This window comes from Numenius arquata, chromosome 2, assembly GCF_964106895.1.
Source record: "Numenius arquata chromosome 2, bNumArq3.hap1.1, whole genome shotgun sequence".
NCBI lineage: Eukaryota > Metazoa > Chordata > Aves > Charadriiformes > Scolopacidae > Numenius > Numenius arquata.
In genome coordinates, this window is record NC_133577.1 from 76,017,087 (window position 1) to 76,040,657 (window position 23,571).

Below are 23,571 nucleotides of genomic sequence, written 5' to 3' on the forward strand. Positions count from 1 at the left end.
CAGCTGGGCTCTTTGTGTCTAAACCCAGTGGGCCTGTGGGTCACAAACCCCTTCAGCCAAAGGTGCTCAAATTCCTTAGGCTAAGGTACCTTATCTCCTTCATCTGGTAAGTCCTAAACCTCTCAAACCAAAGGATTCCGGATCACTTCAGCTCGATGTACCCAAGTCCTATAAACTCTTGGTTCATTACCCTCTGTGGCAAGCACCCATAAATGACCTACACACAAGGATCCAAGTCACCTGTGCTGAGAGGACCCCAAATTCCTTACGTGGGGGCACCTAATGCTCCTGGGATTCTTCATCCTCAAGGTCCATGATGGCCTGTTGCTCCAAAATCCCACAGGTCTTCTGCTCTGATGAGACCCCATCTGGAGTAACTCGTCCAGCTCTGGAGCCCTCAGCACAGTAAAGACATGGACCTGTTGGAGTGGGTCCAGAGGAGGGCCAAAAAAATGATCAGAGGGCTGGAACATGAGGACAAGTATGAGAGCTGGGGTTATTCAGCCTGGAGGAGGCTCTGGGGAGACCTTATAGCAGCTTTTCAGTACTTAAAGGGGGCCTACAGAAAAGATGGGGAGAGACTCTTTATCAGGGAGTGTAGCAATAGGATGAGGGGTAATGGTTTTGAACTAAAAGAGGGGAGAGTTAGACTAGATATAAGGAAGAAATTTTTTAGAATGAAGTTGATGAAACACTGGAACAGGTTGCCCAGAGAGGTGGTAGATGCCCCATGCCTGGAAACATTCAAGGTCAGGCTGGACGGGGCTCTGGGCAACCTATCCAGTCGAAGATGCCCCTGCTCGTTGCAGGGTGTGCGTGGGGGGGTGTGGACCAGATGACCTTTAAAGCTCCCTTCCAACCTAAACTACTCTATGATTCCATGATTCTACACGACCCCCCCTGATAGTTCCTAAATCCCCTGGACGGGCTGGCCGCGAATGCCTCCCAGGGACCTGGTTTGGGGGCGTCTAAACAACTTGGGACAGAGCCTTGCTCCCTCCCCCCCAAAATGAAAGGCTTGAACAACACCTAGAGAAAGGTGCCCGAGTCCCTTTAAGCCACAGGAGCGGGGAGGGGGCGGAACCATGGCGGAGCCCCGCCCCTCACTAGCCCCGCCCCGCCCCCCGCCGGCGAGGGGGCGGGGCCTCGGCGGCCAATGGCCATTGGCCGCCGGGGCCCCGCCCACTCGCCGGCGGGGGCGGGGCCAGCGGGGATGTGGCGCGGCGTGGCGGCGGTGCGGCTGCTGGGGTCCGGCGGGGCCGGGGGTCCCCGGGCCGCTTCGGGGACGGCGGCGGTGGTTCAGCTCCGCCAGCGGCTGGAGAAGGAGCTGGAGGACATCCGTGGGGCCGGCACTTGGAAAAACGAGCGGGTCATCGCTTCCCGCCAAGGCCCCCACCTCCGCTTGGCGGGCGGCGGAGCCGGTGCGTACCGGGGGGGGAAAGGGAGAGGGCTCTGGGCTTCTTCCCCCGCTGCGACACATGCCCTTCTCTCTCTCTCTCTCTCTCTCTCTCTGTGTCTCTTCCAGGGATCCTCAACTTCTGCGCCAACAACTACCTGGGTCTCTCCAGCCACCCCGAGGTGATCCGTGCTGCCGTGGAGGCTCTGGAGAAGTTTGGCGCCGGGCTCAGCTCCGTCCGCTTCATCTGCGGTACCCAGGTACCGGGGCAGCATCCCCTGCCCCAGGGTAGCCTTTCTCGAGGGCTCCGCTCAGCCTCCCCTCTGGGCACAGGGCTAAGGTACATGTGTCCAGGTGAAAAAAAAAAAAAAAACAACCACCAAACAAAAAAAAACCCTGCTTGCCAAAGATCTGGAAATACGCCAATTTAAACCATTACAACCCCTCAGAGAGCAAAGAAACGAACCTGCCCCACCCCCCCTCCAAATTCAGAAAATGAATGTCTTTTCTCCCTCACTTAAGGGTCAAAATTACAGCGAGCCTGGCTTGAAAGGGCTCTGTCAAAGCCACCCGGGTTTATCCCCGTTGGAGGCCTTTCAAGAGCCCCAGCTGATGAAGTGCAGAGAAAACTCAGAGCTGCTCCCCCGTGGGTGGGGAGGTTGGAGTCTCCCTGCTGTGCTTTTGGCATCCAAACCCATAACCGCATTTTAGGGCTGCGTTTGCAAACACCTTCTGAACACAGCTAACTTCTCCCATGCGCGCACACACCTTCTCTGGATAAAACTTGGCTGTTTCTGCCCTTGCAGGCGGCGTCTAGCATCAGCGGGCAAGCAAGAACTTGTGTTGCCCTGCTGGTGATGCTCTCTCCTCTCCTTTCCTCTCTTTAGAGCATACACAAGGACCTGGAGGAGAAGATCGCACGCTTCCACCAGCGGGAAGATGCCATTCTCTATGCCAGCTGCTTTGATGCCAACGCTGGTATCTTTGAGGTTCGTAGGGCTTTCCTTGTGTTGTGCATGGAGGAAGGAGGTGATGGCAATGTGCCTGCCATCCCTTCTAGAGTCTCTGGCGTGAGCTCTGTGCAGCAGAGGAGATGGCAGTGACTGCTGGTGGAGAAGCCTGGCTTGGTGCCCTCGGACTGGGGTTGCCACGTGGAGCTGTTTAAACAGCCCTCACCTCCTGCTTTCCCAGCCAGCTCCAGCTTTTGGGAAGGGCTCCTGTTTCCTGGGAAGTCTGTACTCCCCCTTGGAGCGTAAGCAGGACAAAGGGGTGATCCCTCAGGCTTCCTAGGGAAGGGGAGGGAGGTTTTGAACTCGGAAGCCACAAACAAGAGCCTGGCCTAAGGAAACTGAGGTATAAGGTGGCTGGGAAGGGAAGTGGAAAGTTTAGTGTTGCCAGGAGAGACGTGGCAGCTGCAGTCAAACGCACCCTTGTCCTCTGCACTGAGAGAGGCTGGAAGATCTTAGTGAGATGGCACCCCCGAGCAAAGGATGATCCTTTCTGTTTGGCATGGCCAGGCCCTGCTGACCCCAGAGGATGCAGTGCTGTCGGATGAGTTGAACCATGCCTCCATCATCGATGGCATCCGCCTGTGCAAGGCGAACAAGTACCGCTACAAGCACATGGACATGCAGGATTTGGAGGCCAAGCTGCAGGAGGCGCAGGTACAGAGGTCTGCTCCCGCCCCAACGTGAGGGTGCTCGCTTGGCTGTGCTACCTGCGCAGTAACCAGCCTAGAAGCGTGAGCTCTGCCTTTTCCCATGCAATAGGCATCCGTTTTGCTGATAGGCACAGGTAGGCATGGATAGGCAAGGTGGGGAAGCAGCTGGTTGCAATGCAAACCCCTCATCTTGGTTAGATATACTCACTCCCTACAGGAGTTGGACTACGTTCCGGTCTCCTCTGCCAGCCCCTCTCCTCAGGGTGACAACTTCACCGCTGGGGATGCCGCTCTCCCTCCCACAGAAACATCGTCTGCGGCTGGTGGCCACCGATGGTGCCTTCTCCATGGATGGTGACATTGCACCCCTGAGGGAGATCTGCCAGCTGGCCCAGAAGTATAATGCCCTGGTCTTCATTGACGAATGCCATGCCACAGGCTTCCTGGGACCCAATGGCCGGTGAGTAGCTGTGTCTCCCTGACTGCCTCTGAAGCAAGGCCAAAGGCGCTGATGACCAACATATTTTTGTGTGGGGACTACTGGTGCCACCGTTTCTTGAGGTTTTCACATCCCACCTTTGGGGCACTTGAGGGGATTGAAAGGAGGTACTTTTGCCGTGACCCATTCCAACATAACAGCCACTTCTATGTTTTAAGGGATGGTGCGACCATCTCATCTGCCTTTCCTGGCAAGCAGTTGGACTTCCTGACTTCTGAATCCTTCTCCTCTCAGCCATCACTTTCAAATGCTTGGGTCTTGGGGGTTTCGTGGCGTTAGCTTTGATTACTTCCCTCAGAGTGCTTTTTCCTCCATCCCTGAAGATCCTCCGGGTGCCAAGCAGTGCACTTGCTGCAGGTTTTTGCTTAGAACAGATACTTCACGTCCTTGTTTTTTGGGGGGCATGTGAGCACCAAGTGCTCCATTGCATGGTCCTTCCTGCTCTCTCTCTACTGGAAGGTAGAGACCCATGTGAGACACCACTTGTAGGAACAAGCAATGGGTCCCTTCTCAGATGGAAGGTTAGTGCAGGAGATGACAAGAGGAGAAAACCATCTCTGAAAAAGCCAAAATTTTCTCTCTGAGCTTCCTCCCAGCTCTCTCCTCTAGGCAGATCTCATGTGGGAAGCTGGCAAGTCCACATCAAGCTGTGAAATGGGTGAGAAGTGGGAACTAAGCAAGAGAACTTGCCTCCTTTTCTCGACAAGGCCATGGCAAATGTTTCACCCTGGATCAAAATGATGGTGCAAGAGGCATCTTTTAAGAGAAGGGATGACACTCCTGGTGGCATTTCATCACTAAGAAGAGAGATGGTTGTGCTGAGCCTTAATATATTCCACACCCTGTAGCTGTACTGAGCTTTCTCAAATTTAAGTCTTCATAAGGAAGAAATCATAGGATGGTCTGTTTGTCTTGTAATCTTCCTTCCTTGGGGCACAGTAGCCATCCTGTGAGTTGAGGTAGACCTTGTCTCTCTGTCCCAGTGGGCTCTGTCATCCCACCAGCTGTAAAAACAAGTGTTTGACTGCACTGAGGTCTCTAAGTGCACAAGGACTTGAGGAAGGGGGAACAGTTACTGAACGTTTTGTGAATTGTGATAGTTTCAGTACGAATCTGATGCAACACTGTGTTTTCAGCATCAACACTGTTTCAAGACAGCCAACAGCTGGGTGGCCATGCCCTGTCCTGCCTCTTTGGGCTGGTGGATGTGAAGCTGCAGAGCACATTTGCCACGTCTGGTTGGTTCCACTAGTGTAGACCTTGACATGGGTGCTTTAGGCCTGTGTGCACTTAGGGCAGCACAGGAGTGATGTGCACAGCCCACCTCAGAGGACATCAGCTGCTCTAGCCAGACAACCACTTTTCCCTGATGTATGCTAATGGTGTGGCATATCTGAGGCATGTACAAGACCTATGTCCACATCTAGTGCTCTGTTTGGACTATTAAGCTTCTGTGAGGGAAGTTTGAGTGCTCTCCCATCTGTAAGGAATGAAGAATCCATGCTCTTACCTTGGGATATCCCAGCTTAGCCTTTCTGTAGGAGGAGGACAGGTCTACACTGGGGCTGAACTAGCACAGGGGGGTGTTCCTCCTTTACCAGAAGAGAGGACATCAGAGACCTGGTGGGGCTTTTTTTCCCTTCAGACATCAGGTGTAGAGTGGCTTCCCTGGTGCGTGTTGGCGCAGCTGATAACATGATATTCCTTTTTCTACAGGGGTACAGATGAGCTCCTGGGAGTGATGGACAAAGTCACCATCATCAACTCCACCCTGGGAAAAGCTCTTGGAGGAGCTGCAGGTGAAGGCATTTCCCTGTTGAAGGACCTCCATGCTCTAAAGAGCTCCTCAGCATCACTTTGATGTTTCCTTCCTCTGTCTAATGACAGAGCAACAAATGCATGTTGTCTTCTGGTGGCATGTGGCTCAGTTTGGGACCCTGAGTCACAGGGTTGAGGGAGGTCCTGCCATGTGTTCCTTTTGCCTGTCATCTTCCCTATGCATTTGCCTTTGGGGTCAAGGTGGAAACTCTTGGTAAAAGGCACGAGCTGTGATTTTTAGGCTTAGTTTGTAATCAAATTCCTGCTGTAGGTGACAGGTTGGCTTTATCAAGGGGCTCCCCTCTGAACAGGTCACCCTGGGGTGCCTTGTCCATTTCTCTGTCCTCCATCTGCAGGCGGGTACACGACCGGCCCCAAACCCCTCATCGATTTGCTCCGCCAGCGTTCCCGCCCGTACCTCTTCTCCAACAGCCTGCCCCCTGCCGTGGTGGGCTGTGCGTCCAAAGCCCTGGACCTCCTCATGGAGAGCAATGCCATTGCACAGTCCATGGCTGCCAAGACCCAACGGTGAGGGGGTCATATTGGGGTGGGAACAGGGGGAGAGATTCGTTGGGAATGAGTTGTCCGTGTGTGTTTATTCACCTCCCTGGTGACAGCTGTGAAGGCAATTTGCAAGTCATGGCTGGGGAAGGCTCAGGGGAAATCACAGGATGTGCCTCTGTGTGTCAGACAGATGTGCAGGCAGATGTGTCACAGCTGGATGCTCTGCAAGCTGGGACAAATCTGCCCCTCAAGCAGCTGCAGTTCCTCTGCCACTGAGCAGGAAATGGCAACAGATCACACAAAAAAGAGATATCCCTTCCCTGCACAGGAGATGCAGGGCCTCCCAGGGGAAAGGAAGGCAGCGGTCCCCAAGGACAGGGGTGATGAAGTTTTTACTCAGCCTCTTGTTCTCTCCACCAGGTTCAGAAGCAAAATGACAGCAGCTGGCTTCACCATCTCGGGGAAGGACCACCCCATCTGTCCTGTGATGCTCGGGGATGCTCGGCTGGCTGCAGTGATGGCTGAGGACATGCTGAACAGAGGTGAAACGGGGAGGGAACTCTGGATGCAGACACATGCCTTGAGGGAAGGGACAGCTGGTGGTGGTGCCACCACCATCCCTCCTCCAGAGGATGTTCCTGTGTGAAATTTTTCTTTTCTGTACTCTCCAGCTGCAGGTTTCCTTGTGGTCTCCCACAGATGTTGCTGGCTTCACCTCCTTTCCCTCTGGGGGGTGGGAGTGGGTTTACATTAGCCCTCTTGCCCTGCCATGCTGGACTGCATCCCCATCACTAGCCCCATCACCTTTGCATCACTAGTCCTAACCCTCATTTCCATGCTCGGGAGCAGATGCTGCTTGAAAATCATGAAGCCTGGAAATGGTTATTGAGAGGGGAGGGAGGATCCAAAAGCCTTTCTGTCACTCAGTACCACCTCAGTCTCCTTTCCCCCACCCCCCCAAGCCAGCTCTGACTCTCTATGTGTTTCCTCCCCAGGCATTTATGTCATTGGCTTCAGTTACCCCGTGGTCCCCAAGGGAAAGGCCCGCATTCGGGTCCAGATCTCGGCTGTGCACAGTGACGAGGACATCGACCGCTGCGTTGAAGCCTTCACCGAGGTGGGACGGAAACACGGAGCGCTGCCTTGAGGGGCAAGCAAAAACCTCCTCTGGCACCCTCCTTGCCCATGACCAAGTGCCTGTGCCGGGGGAAGAGGCTTGAGCAGCACGCTGCCGAAAGCAGGACAGGTCCTCGAGACATCACAGCCTGTGGGAGGCTGTGGCTGTTGCCGCATGCTGGCAGTGGTGCTGGCAACCAGCTCTTGTGTCATTAAAGGTGTTCTGCAGTGCAGTGGGTATTTGTCCAGCTCTTATCTGTTCATCCTGGAGCTGCAGCCTATCCTCCATCCTCTCTTGCTGTGACTGGCCACTCTGCTGTGTCTTCCCTGAAGCTTCAGTCTGGGCTCTGAAGTGCCGCAGCTCCTGCTGTCTCCTTGCTGGTATGCCTCAGGTTGCCTGCTTCCTCCACCTCTCCTGTGGGTACAGGAGCATCACCCGGCAGATCTGCCTGCTGTAATTCCCCACCAAGGCAGGGGGGGTTCCCAAGCCCTTGGCAACCTGTGCCACCAGCAGCTGGTTTGGGAAGGAGGGCGTGAGCTGGCCAAAGCTCCAGTCCTCTTTTTTCCCATTCCCATCCTGGGGTGTTGGGTGTGAGGCTTGCTTGGTCACCAGGGCCAGTTCTAAGGCTTTGCCTATCCCTGTGGCACTCCCAGATTTGCCCTGTAAGCTGCATTTTGCCCCAGAAAAGCCATCGGGCAGTGGGCAAGCTCAGGGGCAGAGGCCAGTAACCTGCCTCTGCCTGGGGCTGAGGACGAGGGCAGAGCAGGTGACAGAAACCTGTAATTTTCCTCCATCAGCTGCAATTTTCACACAGCAGAGAACACACAGCAGGCTGGGATCTCTGGATTTGTTCCTCCAAGCCGTGCTGGGGTAGCGATTTAGCGCTTAAGCAGGAACAAGTGGGTCCTGAGCATCTCTCAGGATTGCTTTGTTTGCATCAGTTCTGCTCAAAATGAGACATCATGTGTCTCCTGCCACCTGCCCACGTGCTGAACTGAGTACCAGCTGCCTGCAGCCAGGACGGACAGACTCCAGACGAAATGCGCCTGTGCTGGGCTTGGGTGCCAGAGCAAAGACCTGCTCCGAAAGCGCTACCTGCTGTTAGGCAGTAACGAGGGCAGTAACGCGTCTGACCTGAACCAGAGCCAGCTGCTGGGGAATACAGAAGTTAATCCAGGGCTGCAGTGCTCTCCGTGCTACAGAGGGTGGAGGAGAAATTTATTTTCCATGGGGCTGCTGCAAGACCTTGTCAGAGCATCTGGTAGTGTAACTGTGTGCCAATTTTATTTGATTTTCCACCTCCACGGGGACCTGAGCTCAGCCCGCTGATAAAGTATGATAGGGAGTTCCCTCTGTGTGGGGCCAGGCCCTCATGGTGCCGCAAACCCTCCCTCCTTACCAACAGGCCGTATTTTGGGAATGGGGAATGTAATGGGGAAAGGGCAGGGGGCTGCACTCAGGCCCCTCTTGCAACCTGGAGGAGATGAAGCTTCAGCTAGACGGGACCTTGTACAGGGGGTTTGGGTCCCTCCACTGAATCACTGCAGTTGGAACCTGATGCTCCTACACCCCTTGCTCCCCCCTACTTGCCCACCTCCATTGCACACCTGTATCTCTGTCTCTGCTGTGCCCAGGGCAGGCAGCCCAAGCAGTTTAACCCTGCTCCAGCTTTCAAATCCTTCCTCAGTCATACAGACATCTTGCTGCTCAGCCGCAAGCAAGAACAGCAGCAGCCTCCCTCCCCTGCGATGCACATGCTTGCTCTTGCATGCACAGACGTGCTCCCCCCGCTTCTCCTCCTCCTCCTCCTCTCTTCCCCAGGCACCCTGACCTCCCTTTCCCCTCCATCTCTCCCAGGCCCCTCGGCAGCTGACCCCTGGCTCCGGCTGCCTCTCCGCCTGCTTCAAGGCCAAGCTCTGCAGCAGACTGCGGTTTGCACGGCGGTACGGTGAGTGCCGGAGCCCGGGGAAGGCAGGAGGGTCAGGCGATGGCACTCTGGAAATGAATAATGCAGCGCCCATTGACGGCAGGCGCTGTGTTAATATTGCATTCCCAGGCAAAGCCTCCAGCTCTTTTATTTCTTCAAGGCTTCCTGAGCTAGGTCTGATCCGCAGCTCTTTGCAGCTTTTAGTCCAAAAAGCAGAGGGCTTTTTGCTGGGTAGGATGTAGAGGGAGATGCCACTTTCTGAGGTTGCAATTCCCACCCCAGGCACACTGACCCACCCCAGATCCCTATGCTGATCTGCCGGGTCTCCTCAGTCCCTGGCTACTACCCTCTCCCCCATGTAGGGTAGGTGTCGGAGCCCTGTATCTCTCCTGTTGTACCTCCAAGTAGGGAAATGTCCTGTCCCATCCTGTTTCCATAGATACCCACCCCCACAGATGCTTCCAGCCCTGAGTGCCCACTGCCCCCACAACTTCCTCCACCCGCCTGGCCGAATAATCCTCACCGGGCTATCCCCTCACAGCCCCAAACCCGTCCCCCTTCTCACTGAGGCCCTCCAGCCCCTCTCCACACTGCTGTGTGACCCACCTCCCCCTGACCCTTCCTAGCTGGCATCCCTCTGTCCTTTCTCTCTGCCCACAGGGATACCCCGGGATTGTGGGGCCAATGCAAATGGGGTTTGAACCAGCCGTCGGGTGTTGTGATTTTCCCATCTCACGTCCTTCTCTGGAGATAAGTGCCACCCAAGAGCCCCCACCGGTGCAACCTTCCAGCACTGGCAGGCGAGGGACGAAGTAGCCGTGTCCCCCCCCCAGCACTACCCAGGGACTTTGACAAGAAACAGCAATGCCAGCAGCCGCTCCCCGCTTCCTTCTGGTGGTTTATTTCTCCAGTTGGGACCCCCCCCCACTGACACCCCGGCCCCGGGGGTGCCTCCAGGTGGCCGCTCGCTTCTTCGGCCAGTTTAGCTGCAGGAACAGGCGCCAGGCGGGGGGTCCCTCCATGGGACCCCTCAGCGGCAGGAGCACTTGCAGGCGGCCACGACGGGGTAGGGGATCTGCCTCCAGGCGCAGTGCGGGGGTCCAGGGGCCCGGGACGCCCAGCAGTGCCAGGCCAGCAGCTTGATGTGGGTGAGCTGCGCGGGGCGGCAGGTCATGCCGGGGGGCCAGGAGCAGCCGGGGGGTCCGGTGTCGCAGGCTGTGTGGCGCACCCAGCGGGGCCAGAAGACGGGTCCCAGGTCGACCCAGGCGGAGGTGAGGCGACAGGCGGCCCGCTCCACCAGCCACTGCCGCAGGCGGCGGGCCAGCAGCCCCGGCAGCTCGGGGGGCAGCCCCGGGCCGGGGGGCAGCAGGGCGGGCAGCTCCAGCCCCTCCGCCTCCCGCCACAGCTTGCGGCGGTACCGCCCGGCCCCCTCCGCCAGGTCCCGGCTCAGGGACTCCGGGTTCCCCTCCTCGGGGGCGCTGCCGTTGCGGCCGCGGGGCTCCTCGGTCGCCATCCAGAAGGGGTCGAAGGCCGAGCCCAGCAGCCGCCGCAGCCGCCCGGGCCGGAGGTGCCGGGGTTTGGGGGAGTAGCGGTAGTCCTCGGGGGAGAGGGAGAGGCTGTAGGGCCGCACCGGGGCCGAGGGGCGGCCGCGAAGCAGGTGGGCGGCGGGGTCAGCGGTGCTGGAGGGCGGCGGCGGCGGCGGTTCCCGGGACTCCTCCGGCGGCGGCGGGCCCGGGGTGCCCGGTGGCGGGAGCAGGCAGAGGAGGAGGAGGAAGAGGAGGAGGAGGCAGGCACGGCGGGGTCCCTCCATGGCGAAGCGGCACTGCGGGCTCTGGCTCGGCCGCATCCCCCGGGCTATCGCCGCGTCCCCAGGCACGGCCTTCCCCTTTTCCCTGGATACCGCGGCTGATAGCCGGCTGGGACACCCCGCTCCCTCCCGCCCGAGGGGCAGGCGGGGAGGGGAGGACGCACCGTCCCTCCCGCCAGGCCAAGGGGTGCCGCCGACGGGGACATCGGGGTTTCCATGGAGGTGAAGGGGCTGGTGCCTCCTCCTCCACATTCTGCTCCATCGTTGGAAGAGACATCCAGGACCTTCCCAGCGAAGAGAGAAGCTGGTGGCCTTCGAGTCTAGCTGCACTCGGCCTCAGTGCACCTGGAAGCCCACAGGGGACAGGTCCCATCTTGGGGGTGGACACGGTGACAGGGTGGCAGGACAGGAGGGCTGTGTGCGTCACTGTTGCCTCTCAGCATGTCAGCCACCACACGTGCTGTCCTGAGCAGCAGTGAGGGAGCTGAACTTCTGGAGATGGCCTCCCTGGGTGGCTTGTCCTCCCTTCTCACACTGCAGTGTCCTGACGGTGCTGGTGGAGGGCAGACCCAGGCTGGATGGAAATCAAAACCTGCTTTCCCCTTCTTCCCTGGGTCAGACATTGTGGGAGAGACTCGATCTTCTCTGTGCCGTGCTACTAACAATGAATTAATAACAGCTAGTAATAGCAATTAATTGCTAGGGTTTAGACCCATATTGCAAGGATGAGGCAGGGTCCAGGCTCGCTGTGGTGGAATATTCATGTTCCCCAGCTGTGCTGGGCAACACATCCTGAACACCGCATCGAGGGGTGCCTGCAGGGCCTGCCAGGGTCCGTGGGACCCTGTCCCCTTCCATCCTCCCCCCGGCGAGCACAGACTTTTTTGGCTGCCCTCTCCTCACTGGAGTGGGGAATGTCTCAGTCCGCAGGAAGGCTGGGCAGAGAGGAGTTAACTCCAAACCCAACCTCAGAGAGAGGGGAAAAAAAAACCAGAGATCAATGGATCAACAGCTAGAGCAGAGGGAGGGAAAAGGGGGAGACAGAGAGAGAGGAGAGGAGCTCCAGAAGGAGAGAGACGAGTGTGGGAGACAGAAGAGAGAGCAGAGCTGGCAGTGAGCAGGGGTTGGCAGCGGAGCACCGGGCAGGGGTGACAGTGCTGCCGCTGCCCGGACAAACTCTTCAGTGGCCGACCTTCCATCAAGCGCGGTGAAGCTGCAGGCCCTTCCTCACAGAGGTGAGTGCCGGCTTCCCAAGCAAGGGATGGCCTCAGGCTCCCTGAGCAGGGACACAACGCAGGGACACAGTGCCCAGAGATGCCACACTGCCTACATGTCAGTGTGTGTCCAGAGGGCAACTGGAGTCCTCTGCTCAAGCGAGGAGATCCCACGGGGCCAGGATGGAGGAGCCAGATAGTTACCAGTAGGACAGAGGGGACCACAGAGCCAGGGAGGCAGGGACAACCTTTCAGTGCGATACAGAAAGACTGCTGGGAAGAAGTGGAGTGAGCCGAGGGATGGGGAACCGTGTGGCAAAGGAGCTTGCATGACCCAAAAAAATAGGAGTTAATTGCATGTCAACAGTTGCTAGATAACAGAGTCTTTCCATCTTGGTTGCTGCTCAGCGAAGGACAATTTGTTCTAATGATAGCACAACACTGAAAAGGCTCATTAGGAGATAGGCTGTTGGTGCTCCCTGCCTGAGCGCATTGTTACTGAGGGCTGAAGGAAGTTTTTGCCACAAATCGCAATACCTCGAGCTGCGGTAATAATTACAGTCCTTCACAATGACCATCGTGTTGTGTTTCAGGCAGCTCCAAGGTCTCCCCCCATCTTCTCCTAGCCACCACCGTCCAGCCCGTGACCAGCCTCTCAGCATCAAGAAGAGCTGCCCCAAGTCACCTCTTGTCTGTGAAGCAAAACTACTGCAAAGGGAGCAAGGGCCAGCCAGCTCCGGGGTGGAGGTGGTCCCAGTTTAAGGCGCTCCCTTGGGGTGGGAGTGTGGTGGGGTGCTGCTGCTGTGGGGTGCCATCCAGGCATCAGGGTCTCTGCTCCTGGAGGTAGCGCAGCCCTGGACAGGAGCCCCCCTCCCCATGGCCTCTCGGCCGAGCCCTGTTGAACACCAGCCAGGATTTAGACTTGCTGAAGCAAGCAATCCCAAGAGGTTTAGCGGCTTTGGGACTGTAGGAGGAATGTAGGGGAGGGCAGGCGGCAGGGCAGGGGGGGTTTTCAGGGGGCTGGGAGCACAGGAGGTGCCGTGTTGGGGACATGAATGCAGGCAGGAGAAGGGGGCTTCATCTCCACTCGAGCCTGGCAGATGTGGGCTGACTGATCCGAACAGCATTCTCGCCAGCGATGTCATGAGGATCTTGATGTCATCATTTAACCAGCTGGTTGGGACTGATGTCTCTGGGAGAAACGTGGGTGTCAGACAAAGGCAGGGATCAAGCACCTTAGGGTGGGAGCTCTGGTGGCCCCAGTGGTCAACACCAAGCAGCACCCGCTTACCTACAGCCCTGCACAGGTGCTGTGTCTCCCTTTCTTCCCTCGCAGGTCCCCACAGTCAGATGGGGAGATGCCGGGAGGCTGGAACACGTCCTCTAACAGCCCGGAGCTGCGAGCCGCAGGGATTATCGTGCCCGTCATCTTCTCCCTCATCTTCCTCCTGGGCACTGTGGGGAATGGGCTGGTGCTGGCCGTGCTGCTGCGGAACAGACAAATCAAGTACAATACCACCAACCTTTTCATCCTTAACCTGGCCATGGCCGACCTGTGCTTCATCATCTGCTGCGTCCCCTTCCAGGCCACCATTTACACCCTGGATGGGTGGCTATTTGGGGCCTTTGCCTGCAAGGCTGTGCATTTCCTGATCTACCTCACCATGTATGCCAGCAGCTTCACCCTGGCTGCTGTCTCCATTGACAGGCAAGTGTCCCCTCCCCTGTGAGTCTCTCAGCTCAGGGACAACGTGTTTGCTACCCTTGAGCTAAGGGGTGGGGAGTCTTTATCCTGATAAAGGTCCTGTAAGAAGCAGGTAGGGTCTCCCCAGAAGCAGGGCCAGCAAAGCCAGCCTCCCCATCTCACTGTGCCCTCTCCCAGCACCAAGCCAAGCTCTCAGCCTGGTTACTCATCCTTCACTTGGAAAGAAGGAGTGCAGGCATATGCTGAGGCTTGGTGTCCACCATGCAAAACCGAGCCCCAGGGCAGCAACGCACCAGAGGAGAAAGAGAAAGCCCTCTGGGTCCTGCTTCTGTCCTTCTCTTTCCTGGTTCAAGAGGAACACTGCTTGCCCTTCCCAAGCTAGTCAGCATCATGGGTGATGGAGATCCCAGACCCACTGTTGGGATCACCCTGATCTCTGTGTGAATTCATTGTAACCCTCCCTCCCAAGAGTTGAGGAGAGGGAGGGATGGATGGCTGCATGGGCAGGGGTGCACAGATGGGAGCTCCACAGGGTAGGAGAGATATCTCATCTCACCCATGTTGTGTTTCGTCTCTCCTCCTCCTTCACCTTTCCACCAGGTACCTGGCCATTCGCTATCCGCTGAAGTCCCGGGATCTCCGCACTTCCCGAAATGCAGGAGTGGCCATTGTAGCAATCTGGTCACTGTCGCTGCTCTTCGCAGGGCCTTACCTCAGTTACTACCAGATTGTCCATTACCACAGGGTGCCCATCTGCGTCCCCGTCTGGGAGAACCAGCGCCGAAAGATTCTGGACATCCTCACGTTTGTCTTTGGATACCTCCTGCCTGTGACTGTGGTGAGCCTGGCATACGCCAGGACCATCAAGTTCCTGTGGACCTCTATAGACCCCATAGAAAGGATCTCGGAGTCCCGGAAGGCCAAGTGTAAGGTCACCAAGATGATCGTGGCTGTGGCCATCCTGTTCTGCCTCTGCTGGCTGCCCCACCACCTGGTCATCCTGTGCTTCTGGTTTGGCCACTTCCCCTTCAACCGAGCCACTTACGCTTGCCGCCTGGCTTCCCACTGCCTTTCGTATGCCAACTCCTGCCTCAACCCCATCGTCTACGCCCTCATCTCCAAGCATTTCCGCAAGCGTTTCAAGCAGGTCTTCACTTGCATCTTCTTCCAGAACAAGACCAGGAAGAAGAAGAGAGTTGGAAAGAAAGTCCACATGGTCCATGTGGGCAAAGGTTTCACCAACAGCACCAGAAGTTTCTATGGAGGCAAGACTGAGGTGAACCAGGTCCCAGAGGAGAACACGAGGAAGAGGGACCCTGAAGGTGCCAGTCGTGATGCCAGAGCACAGACTCACCAGCTACAAGATGCCATAGTCTCTGTGCAGAAGGAGCTACTGGAGAAGGAAAGTTTGGCAACAGCTGGCCATCCCCTGGCCATGACCTCTACAAGAGGAACTGAGGAGTTTCTGACTGTTCATTACAGATGAGCCAAGTGAAGGAGCCTGTTTTCCAGCCTGTGAGTAACCACTCCATTCCCAATGGGCAGAATAATATGGGACTGAGGGGAATGGACACAGCAGAGCCACCCAAACCGCCTGTGGCAATGGTTGTCATTGTCCCCACTCACCTTCATTCCCTGGCCCACTGTATACATATGAGAATGGCACAATCCACCCATAGAAATGCAGAGTGGAGGGACATGTTAATGTGATGCCATGTGACCTTGGTGGCATTCCTGCAACAGGTTTTGAGGCCTCCATTTCCCTGCTTCCTAACTTGCTAATTTTGTGCAGCACCTTAGAAGTCTAAGAGGGAGGCAACCAAAATGGAAACATCTTGGTAGGAGATCCAGGCTACTAAGGGTGCATTAGAGCATGGGTGGGAAGTGTGGAGAGAGTGCATGGGGACCTCTCTCCCTGGCAGGGCTGGGGAACTGTGCCCAGCCCCAACCCATAAAACACTGTTCCTTGCCCACATGTCCTTCTCCTGTGGTCCAAGGGTAGACCTAGTCGACCACCATCCCTTTCCCTAGCCCCTGTATCCAGATCAGAGGGCCTTTGCCACACTGTCTCATGCACAAGGAAGTCAGCCCTCTGTGCCAACAGCTCAATGATGCAAACTCTGTGGCAGTCACTAGTCACACTCAAGTGATTTATGCCACAGCAAGTGAGGAAAGGGAAGCCTTGTGTGCCGATACCTCTGCATGCCTTCCCTCTGCATCTGTAGCATCTCTGCAGTTCAAGGAGGAAAGGGTTGCCTGTCCAGTCTCTTCCCTCGACTCTGACCCACCAGAATTACTCTCTGGACGATGTTTCCGAGACCTCTATCTCACCTGGCTTGAGCTCTTGCAAGCAGATCCTGCAGGACACTGACCCACTTCCTAATGCCACTTGTGGTTCAGAAATATTTCCTTATAGCCATCCCCAGTTCTTCCTAAACAAACCCAGTACCTTGTCATTCCACCGTGGTGTTGTTCCACCTGATTCACCCCTCTGCTTACTTTCTGTTTGTGTTTTGCAAGCTCCTGAGGGTTTGCTGCCTCCTCTTTGATCTTTCCTTGCTACGTGGAGTTTCATTCCTTCCTTTTGCTGCTGAAGGACCTGTTGCTCTCTGAGCGGTGACATTATTCATTGATATTAGCCTTATGTGTGTCATTTGCTGACATGGCCAGGCAGTGTTTTCCACGTGATGGTGATGATTGTGAGTGAATTGATGTCTGTCACCAGAGCAGAAGAAAGTAGCTAAGCTGCAACATGAGCTGTGGAGCCAGGTGACAGTTGTGGTGAGGCGTAGAAAGAAGCAGACCCATGTGCACTTAGTTCAATCCTATCTCCTCAGTGTCCCTTTCTACCCAATGGATAGGGTTTCTAGAAGAGTGTGAGGCCACCACCGCTCAGTGGGTTGGGACATCTTCTAAGACGGCCACTGCTGGGGGATCCACGTCTGCCTCAGAGCAAAATTTTCCCCTGCTCCGTCCCCTGCTGCCCCCAGCAGCTGTGGAGGAGCCTCTGGCTGGGGCAACAACTCAATGACACTTCGCAGCAGGACCAACCATCCCCCCTGGCCTGACCATGGGAAGGACGGGAAGCACTGCGGGGATGGCATGGTGGGACAAAAATCACAATCACCAGAAGGTGCTGGAATTTCTCCCCTGCTTGACCTGAATAAACCCCAGTCATTTCCTTCACCTGCTGTGTTTGCTGTGTGCTGGATACAATCTCTGCCCGGCACGGGGCTCGGCAGCTTGGGCTGGAGGCGGTGGAGGCTGTGTGAGCCATCTGACCACAGCCTGGTGCTCACAAGTCACTAGCAGGGGGTCATTTGTTTTATTTGATTTTGCAGACACTGCAGAAGTGCGCGGAAGAAGCAAAGCTGAGGTTTTTAAGGTGGAGCCTGCACTGCTGGTGTCCAAGAGAAAGCTGTGGGAGAGGGAGACAGAAGCAGAGAGAGGGTAAAGGAGGGATGGCGAGAGGACAGGTGAAGGGGGCAATTTAAATGATAAATGAGTGGGGCTGGGTGGGAGCCATCCACAGGAACAGATAGCAGCGGTGAGAAAGCAGTGCAAAGTGAGGGGTTAGAAGCAGAGGGCTGAAGGGTAGATGAGGGGGCACGAGGGAGGTGGGAAGCAATGTGGTGGCAGAGCACCCGTGTTTTTGCAGGAGCCTTCTCACCTTCTCCCCCACCCAGCGATGTCACACTGCTCCAGAGCTGGGGTGAGCATCACTCGGCCACATTGGACCCCAGCCCCATGGCAGCCTTCTCCACCATTTTTCTGCATCATCAGGCTGCCGGAAAGCCCAGAAAAACATCATCCAAGCAAGGTCTTTGATCGGTCTAGCATGCATGGGAGGGAGGGAGGGAGCTGGTGGGGCTTGCATTGCTGCAATGCCGTGATTTGCCCCGGTGCCTGGCAGAGCTAGGCCTGGGCACATGGCTGACTTCACACAGCTCTGGTTTTGTCACATAGTCCTGACATGAGGGGAGAGGGACTGAGCAGGGTACTCGGCTTCCCCAGTGTGTGTCAAGTCCCTGAGCCACAGGTAATCACAGCGGCCTGAGGCCATCCTCTTTGGGACAAGACAGCTTTGCCTTGGGGGGTCACAAACTCTGTGGTGCCACCTGGCTTGTGAGTGCAAGCGGGACAGATCCTGCTTCCTTTGCCAGCACCGGCATAGCCCCTGAGCATCAGTCCCATGGCTTGGGAGCTTTTGGTGGTGCTGTAGGACAAACCCAGGAAAGAAGGCCTAGGAAGGGGACAAAGACAAGTCACCTGAGAGACTGGAAGGGGGGAGAAAGGGACTCCTTTTACTGACCAGGCAAGGCCTAAGGAAGGGAAAGAGACCAGCCTGTGGAAGGACTTCCTTCCATGGTGAGAGGCAAGGGAGAAATGTCCATTAGCATCACACTTCCGGACCACATCCCAGGGGCTTTGCTTTCCTCCAGGAGAGGCCAGGATCATCAGGCCCAGGCCTTATCCCCACTGAGGTTGTTTTCTGTTGGGAGCAAAAGAAGTGAGCTCACTCATTCAGACCTGTTAAACTGAGCTCAAGCCCCACAGAGTTCCTCAGCGACTTCCTCTTTAATCCTGCAGCCAGGCCTGGGACACCTCTGCCACAAATTAGACCTGCCACCATCCCAGCTCAATATTTACAGTAAACTTTACATGATTGCAACAGCCCTCTTTGTTTTTTTTTTTTTTAATTACATACAGCATTTAATTAGTGCTGCGTGGCTCCTGAGTGTGTAACTCTTAACGCGAAGCAGATCTTCACCCATAATTCCCTAAGAGCAGATGAGAAAGGTGAAGCTCGGCAGAAAGTGTTTAGTGAAAGCGGTGACATTGTGGGACACTCCAGACTTCTGTGATAAAGCTGGGAAACAGTTCCAGATCATCATGGCAGCAGTAGGTTTCAGAGTGAACGCGCTTGCCCTTAACGAGGCAGACAGTTCTCTTTTCATGGCAGTTTGCTTTCCCCTGCTCCGCTGCCCACAGCCAGCATGCACATGGAGATACCCCTCCGGGCAAACCCCAACAGGCTGACTTTCCAGGCAGAGACGCAAGGACTGGGTGCTTTGGTAGACTCTGTAACCTGGAAATTTGCAGGGACCACACTGCTCACTTTCTAGCTAATTAAAACCGCGAGGGAGCTAACATGGGGGACCTCCAGCCAGCAGAGAGGAGCCATTTACTGCCAGTCCCCTGATTGTCAGGAGATGCTTGCCAATATGAGCCTGTGGCAAACATGAAGTTGTTGGAGACCGCACAGCCCCATTCGTGGTGTCCTGAGCCCCACAGGGGCTGTGGAAGCCACCAGTGTCCTTGCTGTCCCCATGCACGGTGGGACCTCGGCAAGGCAGCTGGGGGCTGCATCCAAAGCAAAGGAGCTTTGGCCCCACCCTTGTCCTTCAACACTCTCAGCGCTGTAGGTGTTGTACAGCAGGGATGGGGGACATCAGACAGCAAGGGGCTTGCAGAGCTGTGGTGTGCGTGAGCAGAGCCACGAGCCCCCCCATTATTTCTCTTCTTTCCATCCCCTGCTTCTGCTTGCGTAAATCTTCCCTTATTGCTTTGTCCCGCCCGCTCTTAAAATTCCCAGGCGATGTGGTATTTCTAACCCTCGCTGAAGCTGTTGCACGCCTTGCTAGAGCTCGGCTCCGAGGACACCTCTTTCCCTGTGCAGAGACCAGCTGAAAAGCTGTGCTGGGAATTATTTTTCTTTTTCCACCCGAGTGCTTGATGTTGCTCCCTGCACCTTGATCCTCCCTTGTCTCCCATCCCTGTTTCTGATTCCTCCGGCTCCCTTCCTCTGCAGCCGATGCCTTTCGGCAATGTGCCCAGTGTGTTTTGCCTACCTTCCCATCCTGCAGCCGCCCTTTGCATGCGATGCTATGGCTGGTGGCCAGCTCGTGTGGCCACAAGCAGCCTCCGAGTATCTATCTATCTATCATCTGCATTGTTTCTGGGGGTGAGGCCCCACTTCACAGCCCAAAGCATCGGAGGAAGAAGGGAATGGCGGTCAGGAGCGGTGGTACAGCACAGCCGGATGCTGCCTGTTCTTGCCCGCTTGTGGTCAGGCTGTTGCTCGCCCCTGATCTTGCTCCACCTGGTCCCAGCTTGCAAAGGGAGTGGATCACGTCAGGACTGACTGCTGCACATTGGGGTGAAGCCTAAATGAAACAGGACAGAGAAGACAGGGGGAGAACCTGGGGGAGAAGGCGCATTTGTCACGGCAAGCATCTGCGAGCCGCGGCTCCCATCCCTAAGCTCTGCCTGGTGCTAAGCCCCAGTTTTGGGGAACACATGAGCGGAAAAGGCAGCTGCTGAGCCTGGCTTGGAGTTGCTCTGGAGCCAGAAGGGAATTCCTGTCTGCCCAGTAACAGCGTACACACTCCAACTGGTTTCACAGCTTGAAAGTAGAGGTGAAGGTGTCATGTCCTTGATAAGGAGCAGAGTTTAATTAAAGCTGAAGGAGCTTGATTGCTGTTTTCCACGCAGCCTCCTCTCCAGACTGATTTGCATTCTGCAGTCTCCGCTCCCAGCTTCTTGCCTTAACTAATGACTTCTTGCTTTGTATTTTCTTTTCTACTTGTCATCACTCGGGCTGACGTGCTTGGCTTTAACCCTGCAGAGGCCAGTTTGCCACACCGGCTGAGCGCAGCCGCACCGGGAGCGGGCACAAGGGTCAGGAGAGGCGAGGGCAAGTCAGGGCTTTGCAGCTAGTGGCCAGCATCAGCTCCCCTGCAAGCCAGGCATAGTTACTTTCTGCAGAGCAACTCAGTCCTGCCCATTGTGTGCCAGTTCTGGCAGCTAGGCATCTCCCCAGCACGCATGCCATGAGCCTGGTGCTGCTGGGAGGTGTCAGACCCAGGTACCAAGAAGTTCCTGTGCAAATCTGGCAGTGCTGGTGGGGGTTTCCCCTCCCTGCAGACACACGGGGCTGGGGGAGGCAGAAGCCCAGGGTAAGCTCTTACAAGGACGTCTCCCAATGCCCTGGCAGGGCAAGAGGGACTCAAGTGCTGCCCTTGTGCTCCTGGGAACAGGACCTTGTACAGACACTCTGCAAACAGCCCAGACAGAACCGCAAATGCACCTCGTGGCAAGGCCAGAGAGGTAATGGCGTGACAGGGGTGGTTAGAGCACAAAGCACTATTAGCTAAAGGGAATTCTGCTTATTTGCTTTTGGGTTTAGATGCTGGTTCCTAATCCATGGCCAGCCTCAGCAGGGTACCAGCTGATTATTTTAATTCTTCTAACAGCCACGCGCTCTCTTCCCCTCTCAGAGCTTTCAGAAAAGCCCAGAAGAATGCTATCTGCCGTATTTCCTGTATCAGCTTTCTAATCAAAACTGCTGGCTCTTCCAACTAGTCACCCTGTGGGCCCCAAGCTGCCCTCCCACACACTGGCCAGGCACAGTGCACGAGGAAAGCATTTTTCCTCAAGTATCTTTCCACAATGGACGAGATCTGTCTTGCTCTTGGAATGAGCGGAGGAGGCAGATGAAAAGGTGGGAGGTTTGCCAGAGATACTTCATGGGGCTTCTTTAGCAGCGCAGATAATTACAATGATGGATCTGGAGTCTGCTAGAAAGGCAAACGTGGAGGAAGTAATGGAGTTTCAGACGCTGGCTCAATACCCTGGAGTTTAATTATTTCAGCTGCTGAAGAGTGGAACAGATCCTTGATGTTTGCACATACTGCAGCGTGCGCTTCGCATTGGCTTGCATGGGCGAGTGGCCGCTTCAGAGAAAGGCTTTTTGCTTAACAGCATCCACGCAGCCTTGTTGGGAGGCTTTTTTCGGGGCCTGTTGCTTCTGCTGTGGGTCCTCGGTGAGACACAAGCAGATTTTCAGTCCTTCTTGGATGAGCCAGATCCTCAACCCTGGCTGGTTTTGGTGGCGTCTTGCAGCATAGCAGTGGCTGCAGAGCCAGGGAGGCTGCTGCTGGGTTCAGCGGCTGAGGATTCAATTCAGCACATCACCGCAGAGCCGTGCTCTGAATCGAGGAGGGGAAATGGAGCGTATTTGAAGGCCAAGCAAATGGAGGAAGCAGGACCCCGGGTCAAGTCCTGGTTGACGTCATGGCCCCGAGGAGCAGGACGCACCACTGCTTGGGAAAGCGACCTGGGAGGTGTGTTTGATCGTGTAGCACAAGGGAAATGAGGAGGTTGGATTGAGTTTAATGGCAAAATAAATAGCAGAGGGAAACGTGCTCTTGTCTCCATTCTCTGTTATTGCAGCAGACACCTCTGGAATAGGCAGAAAAGCTGCCACCAGCCTCACACCTATGGGTCATGCAGGGAAATCTGTGGCCTGGGATGCAAGGGCAGGGGGAAAAGCTGCTGGGAGACGCCAAAGACTCTAGGCCAGGAGCAGGAGAAAAAGCAAGCAGTGGCAGTGAACAGCTCTTGGCACAGGGTAAAGCCACATTCTCCTCCTCCCCTGGAACCTTTTCTTTCCTTCTTTCCCTCTCCCCAGCACCCAAATCTCTTTTGAGATACAGCTGCTGAGCATGGTAGGGTAGTCAAGGCTTTGGCACCGACAGCTGACACAAAGAAACCTAGAACTTTTCTCAGTCCAGTGCCAGACACGTGACGTGGCTCTCAGCAGCCCAGCGCTTCGGCCCTGAGGCAGGAAAGCAGAACTCACTGCAGTGATTCCTCCACGCTGCTTTTTTCTCCCCCTGAAAACCAGATCCCCCTTTTCTCTTTCTTACCTGGCGTTACCGCTAAAGCAGCGGCAAAACTTCCTGTAAGCCTGCTCATTTTATTTGCCTTCAGCTCATCGTGCGGGTCTCCAGGGGGCTGCCAGCGCTGCCTCACCTCCCACGGAGGGAGCAGAGCTGCAAAAGCAGCAAGTTGCTGCAGCACCCCCACCTTTCCCCTCCCAGCCTACGCTCAGGAGCAGTTATGAAAAATTTCAGCACCGGGCAAAACAAAGACCTGGAGAGCTGTGGATAACATCATCACGCGCGCTCAGGCTTAAAGCTTGGGTCTGAGTCCCAGCTAGATGCATTCCTGGTTTTGAGGCAAGCTTCCAAGCTGGACAACATCAGCAGCTAAGGTAACTGCAGCGATAAAGAGCATTTAAGGCACCTGCTCTTTGAGCATCTTAATGGTCTCCTCAGCAACAAGGCTGTTGAGTGCAGAAGCATTGAGAGATGGATGTATGTGGACACCAAGACTAGGCTGTGAAGAAACAAGTAAAGACTAAATATGAAGGACACTTGCTCCTCACACAGGGACCATCCTGAAAATGCCCTGCCCTGCCCAGATGTTTCTCTCCAGCCCCTCATCTGTCTGCTGTCTCTTCCAGCCATTTACCTGGCACGGGGCAAGGCACGAGTTCAGCTGCCTTCTCCCCACCAACTCCACACTTACACAGGAGCGCAGGTTGGGCAAGGCTGCTTCTCCTCTTTGCAAAACATCCCATCTTCCAGCCTGAATCAATCCCATGGGGATTCTCTTCCCTCTATTTGTACGGTTTCACAGTAACTAACTAGATTGAAAGTTTGGATTTCTTGGCTGTGGGAGTCAAGATCAGAAGGTGAGTCAGCAACTGTGTGTACTTCCATCTGCAAACAGCCTGGTGTCTGAATTTAAACAACATCGTGTTGTCGCTTCTAATTTCAGTGCTGGGTATCAGAGTAGCAGTTACCCAGTCCAGCGCTGTGCCCGGGGCCTGGAACATACGTGAAGAAAGAGGAATGAGCTGCTCTGAAAAAAAAAAGAAAGAACTTGGCTGAGCAGTCTGAAAAGGCTGACAGGGTTTTATTGAAGTTCGAAATACAAAAAAGGTCAGACCGTCTCCCACCCCCTCGGTATCCTTCCCATCCAGCACATCTTAACGAAGTATCAGTATTCACAGTGACAGCTCCAGCCAAACCACAAGACAGTTAGTCCCAGCCATGGCCTCCAGCACTCCACCAG

The 23,571-nt window shown here is 55.7% G+C and overlaps 3 protein-coding genes across 3 annotated transcripts; 2 read left to right on the forward strand and 1 right to left on the reverse strand.

The window, feature by feature from the left end:
- The first annotated feature begins 1,208 nt into the window (after positions 1-1,208).
- On the forward strand, positions 1,209-7,231 carry GCAT (glycine C-acetyltransferase). Its single transcript, XM_074167937.1, has 9 exons — positions 1,209-1,421; positions 1,526-1,656; positions 2,284-2,385; positions 2,914-3,060; positions 3,362-3,516; positions 5,272-5,354; positions 5,730-5,901; positions 6,298-6,419; positions 6,873-7,231. The coding sequence occupies exons 1-9, from the start codon at positions 1,214-1,216 to the stop codon at positions 7,022-7,024; spliced, it is 1,272 nt and encodes a 423-aa protein (XP_074024038.1). The 5' UTR covers positions 1,209-1,213; the 3' UTR covers positions 7,025-7,231.
- A 2,720-nt stretch (positions 7,232-9,951) lies between these two features.
- On the reverse strand, positions 9,952-10,767 carry LOC141462451 (noggin-like). Its single transcript, XM_074144270.1, has one exon. It carries the CDS (start codon positions 10,765-10,767, stop codon positions 9,952-9,954), a length of 816 nt encoding a protein of 271 aa, XP_074000371.1.
- A 2,533-nt stretch (positions 10,768-13,300) lies between these two features.
- GALR3 (galanin receptor 3) lies at positions 13,301-15,133 on the forward strand. Its single transcript, XM_074168881.1, has 2 exons — positions 13,301-13,650; positions 14,248-15,133. The coding sequence occupies exons 1-2, from the start codon at positions 13,301-13,303 to the stop codon at positions 15,131-15,133; spliced, it is 1,236 nt and encodes a 411-aa protein (XP_074024982.1).
- Positions 15,134-23,571: the final 8,438 nt, after the last annotated feature.

Excerpts from the sequence above, each read along its gene's own strand:
- GCAT (XM_074167937.1), top strand. The coding sequence starts at position 1,214 with ATGTGGCGCGGCGTGGCGGCGGTGCGGCTGCTGGGGTCCGGCGGGGCC. Across the intron at positions 3,061-3,361 it reads CCAAGCTGCAGGAGGCGCAG|AAACATCGTCTGCGGCTGGT; the intron begins GTACAGAGGTCT and ends TCCCTCCCACAG. Across the intron at positions 5,355-5,729 it reads AGCTCTTGGAGGAGCTGCAG|GCGGGTACACGACCGGCCCC; the intron begins GTGAAGGCATTT and ends CTCCATCTGCAG.
- GALR3 (XM_074168881.1), top strand. The coding sequence starts at position 13,301 with ATGCCGGGAGGCTGGAACACGTCCTCTAACAGCCCGGAGCTGCGAGCC. Across the intron at positions 13,651-14,247 it reads GCTGCTGTCTCCATTGACAG|GTACCTGGCCATTCGCTATC; the intron begins GCAAGTGTCCCC and ends CCTTTCCACCAG.
- LOC141462451 (XM_074144270.1), bottom strand. The coding sequence starts at position 10,767 with ATGCGGCCGAGCCAGAGCCCGCAGTGCCGCTTCGCCATGGAGGGACCC.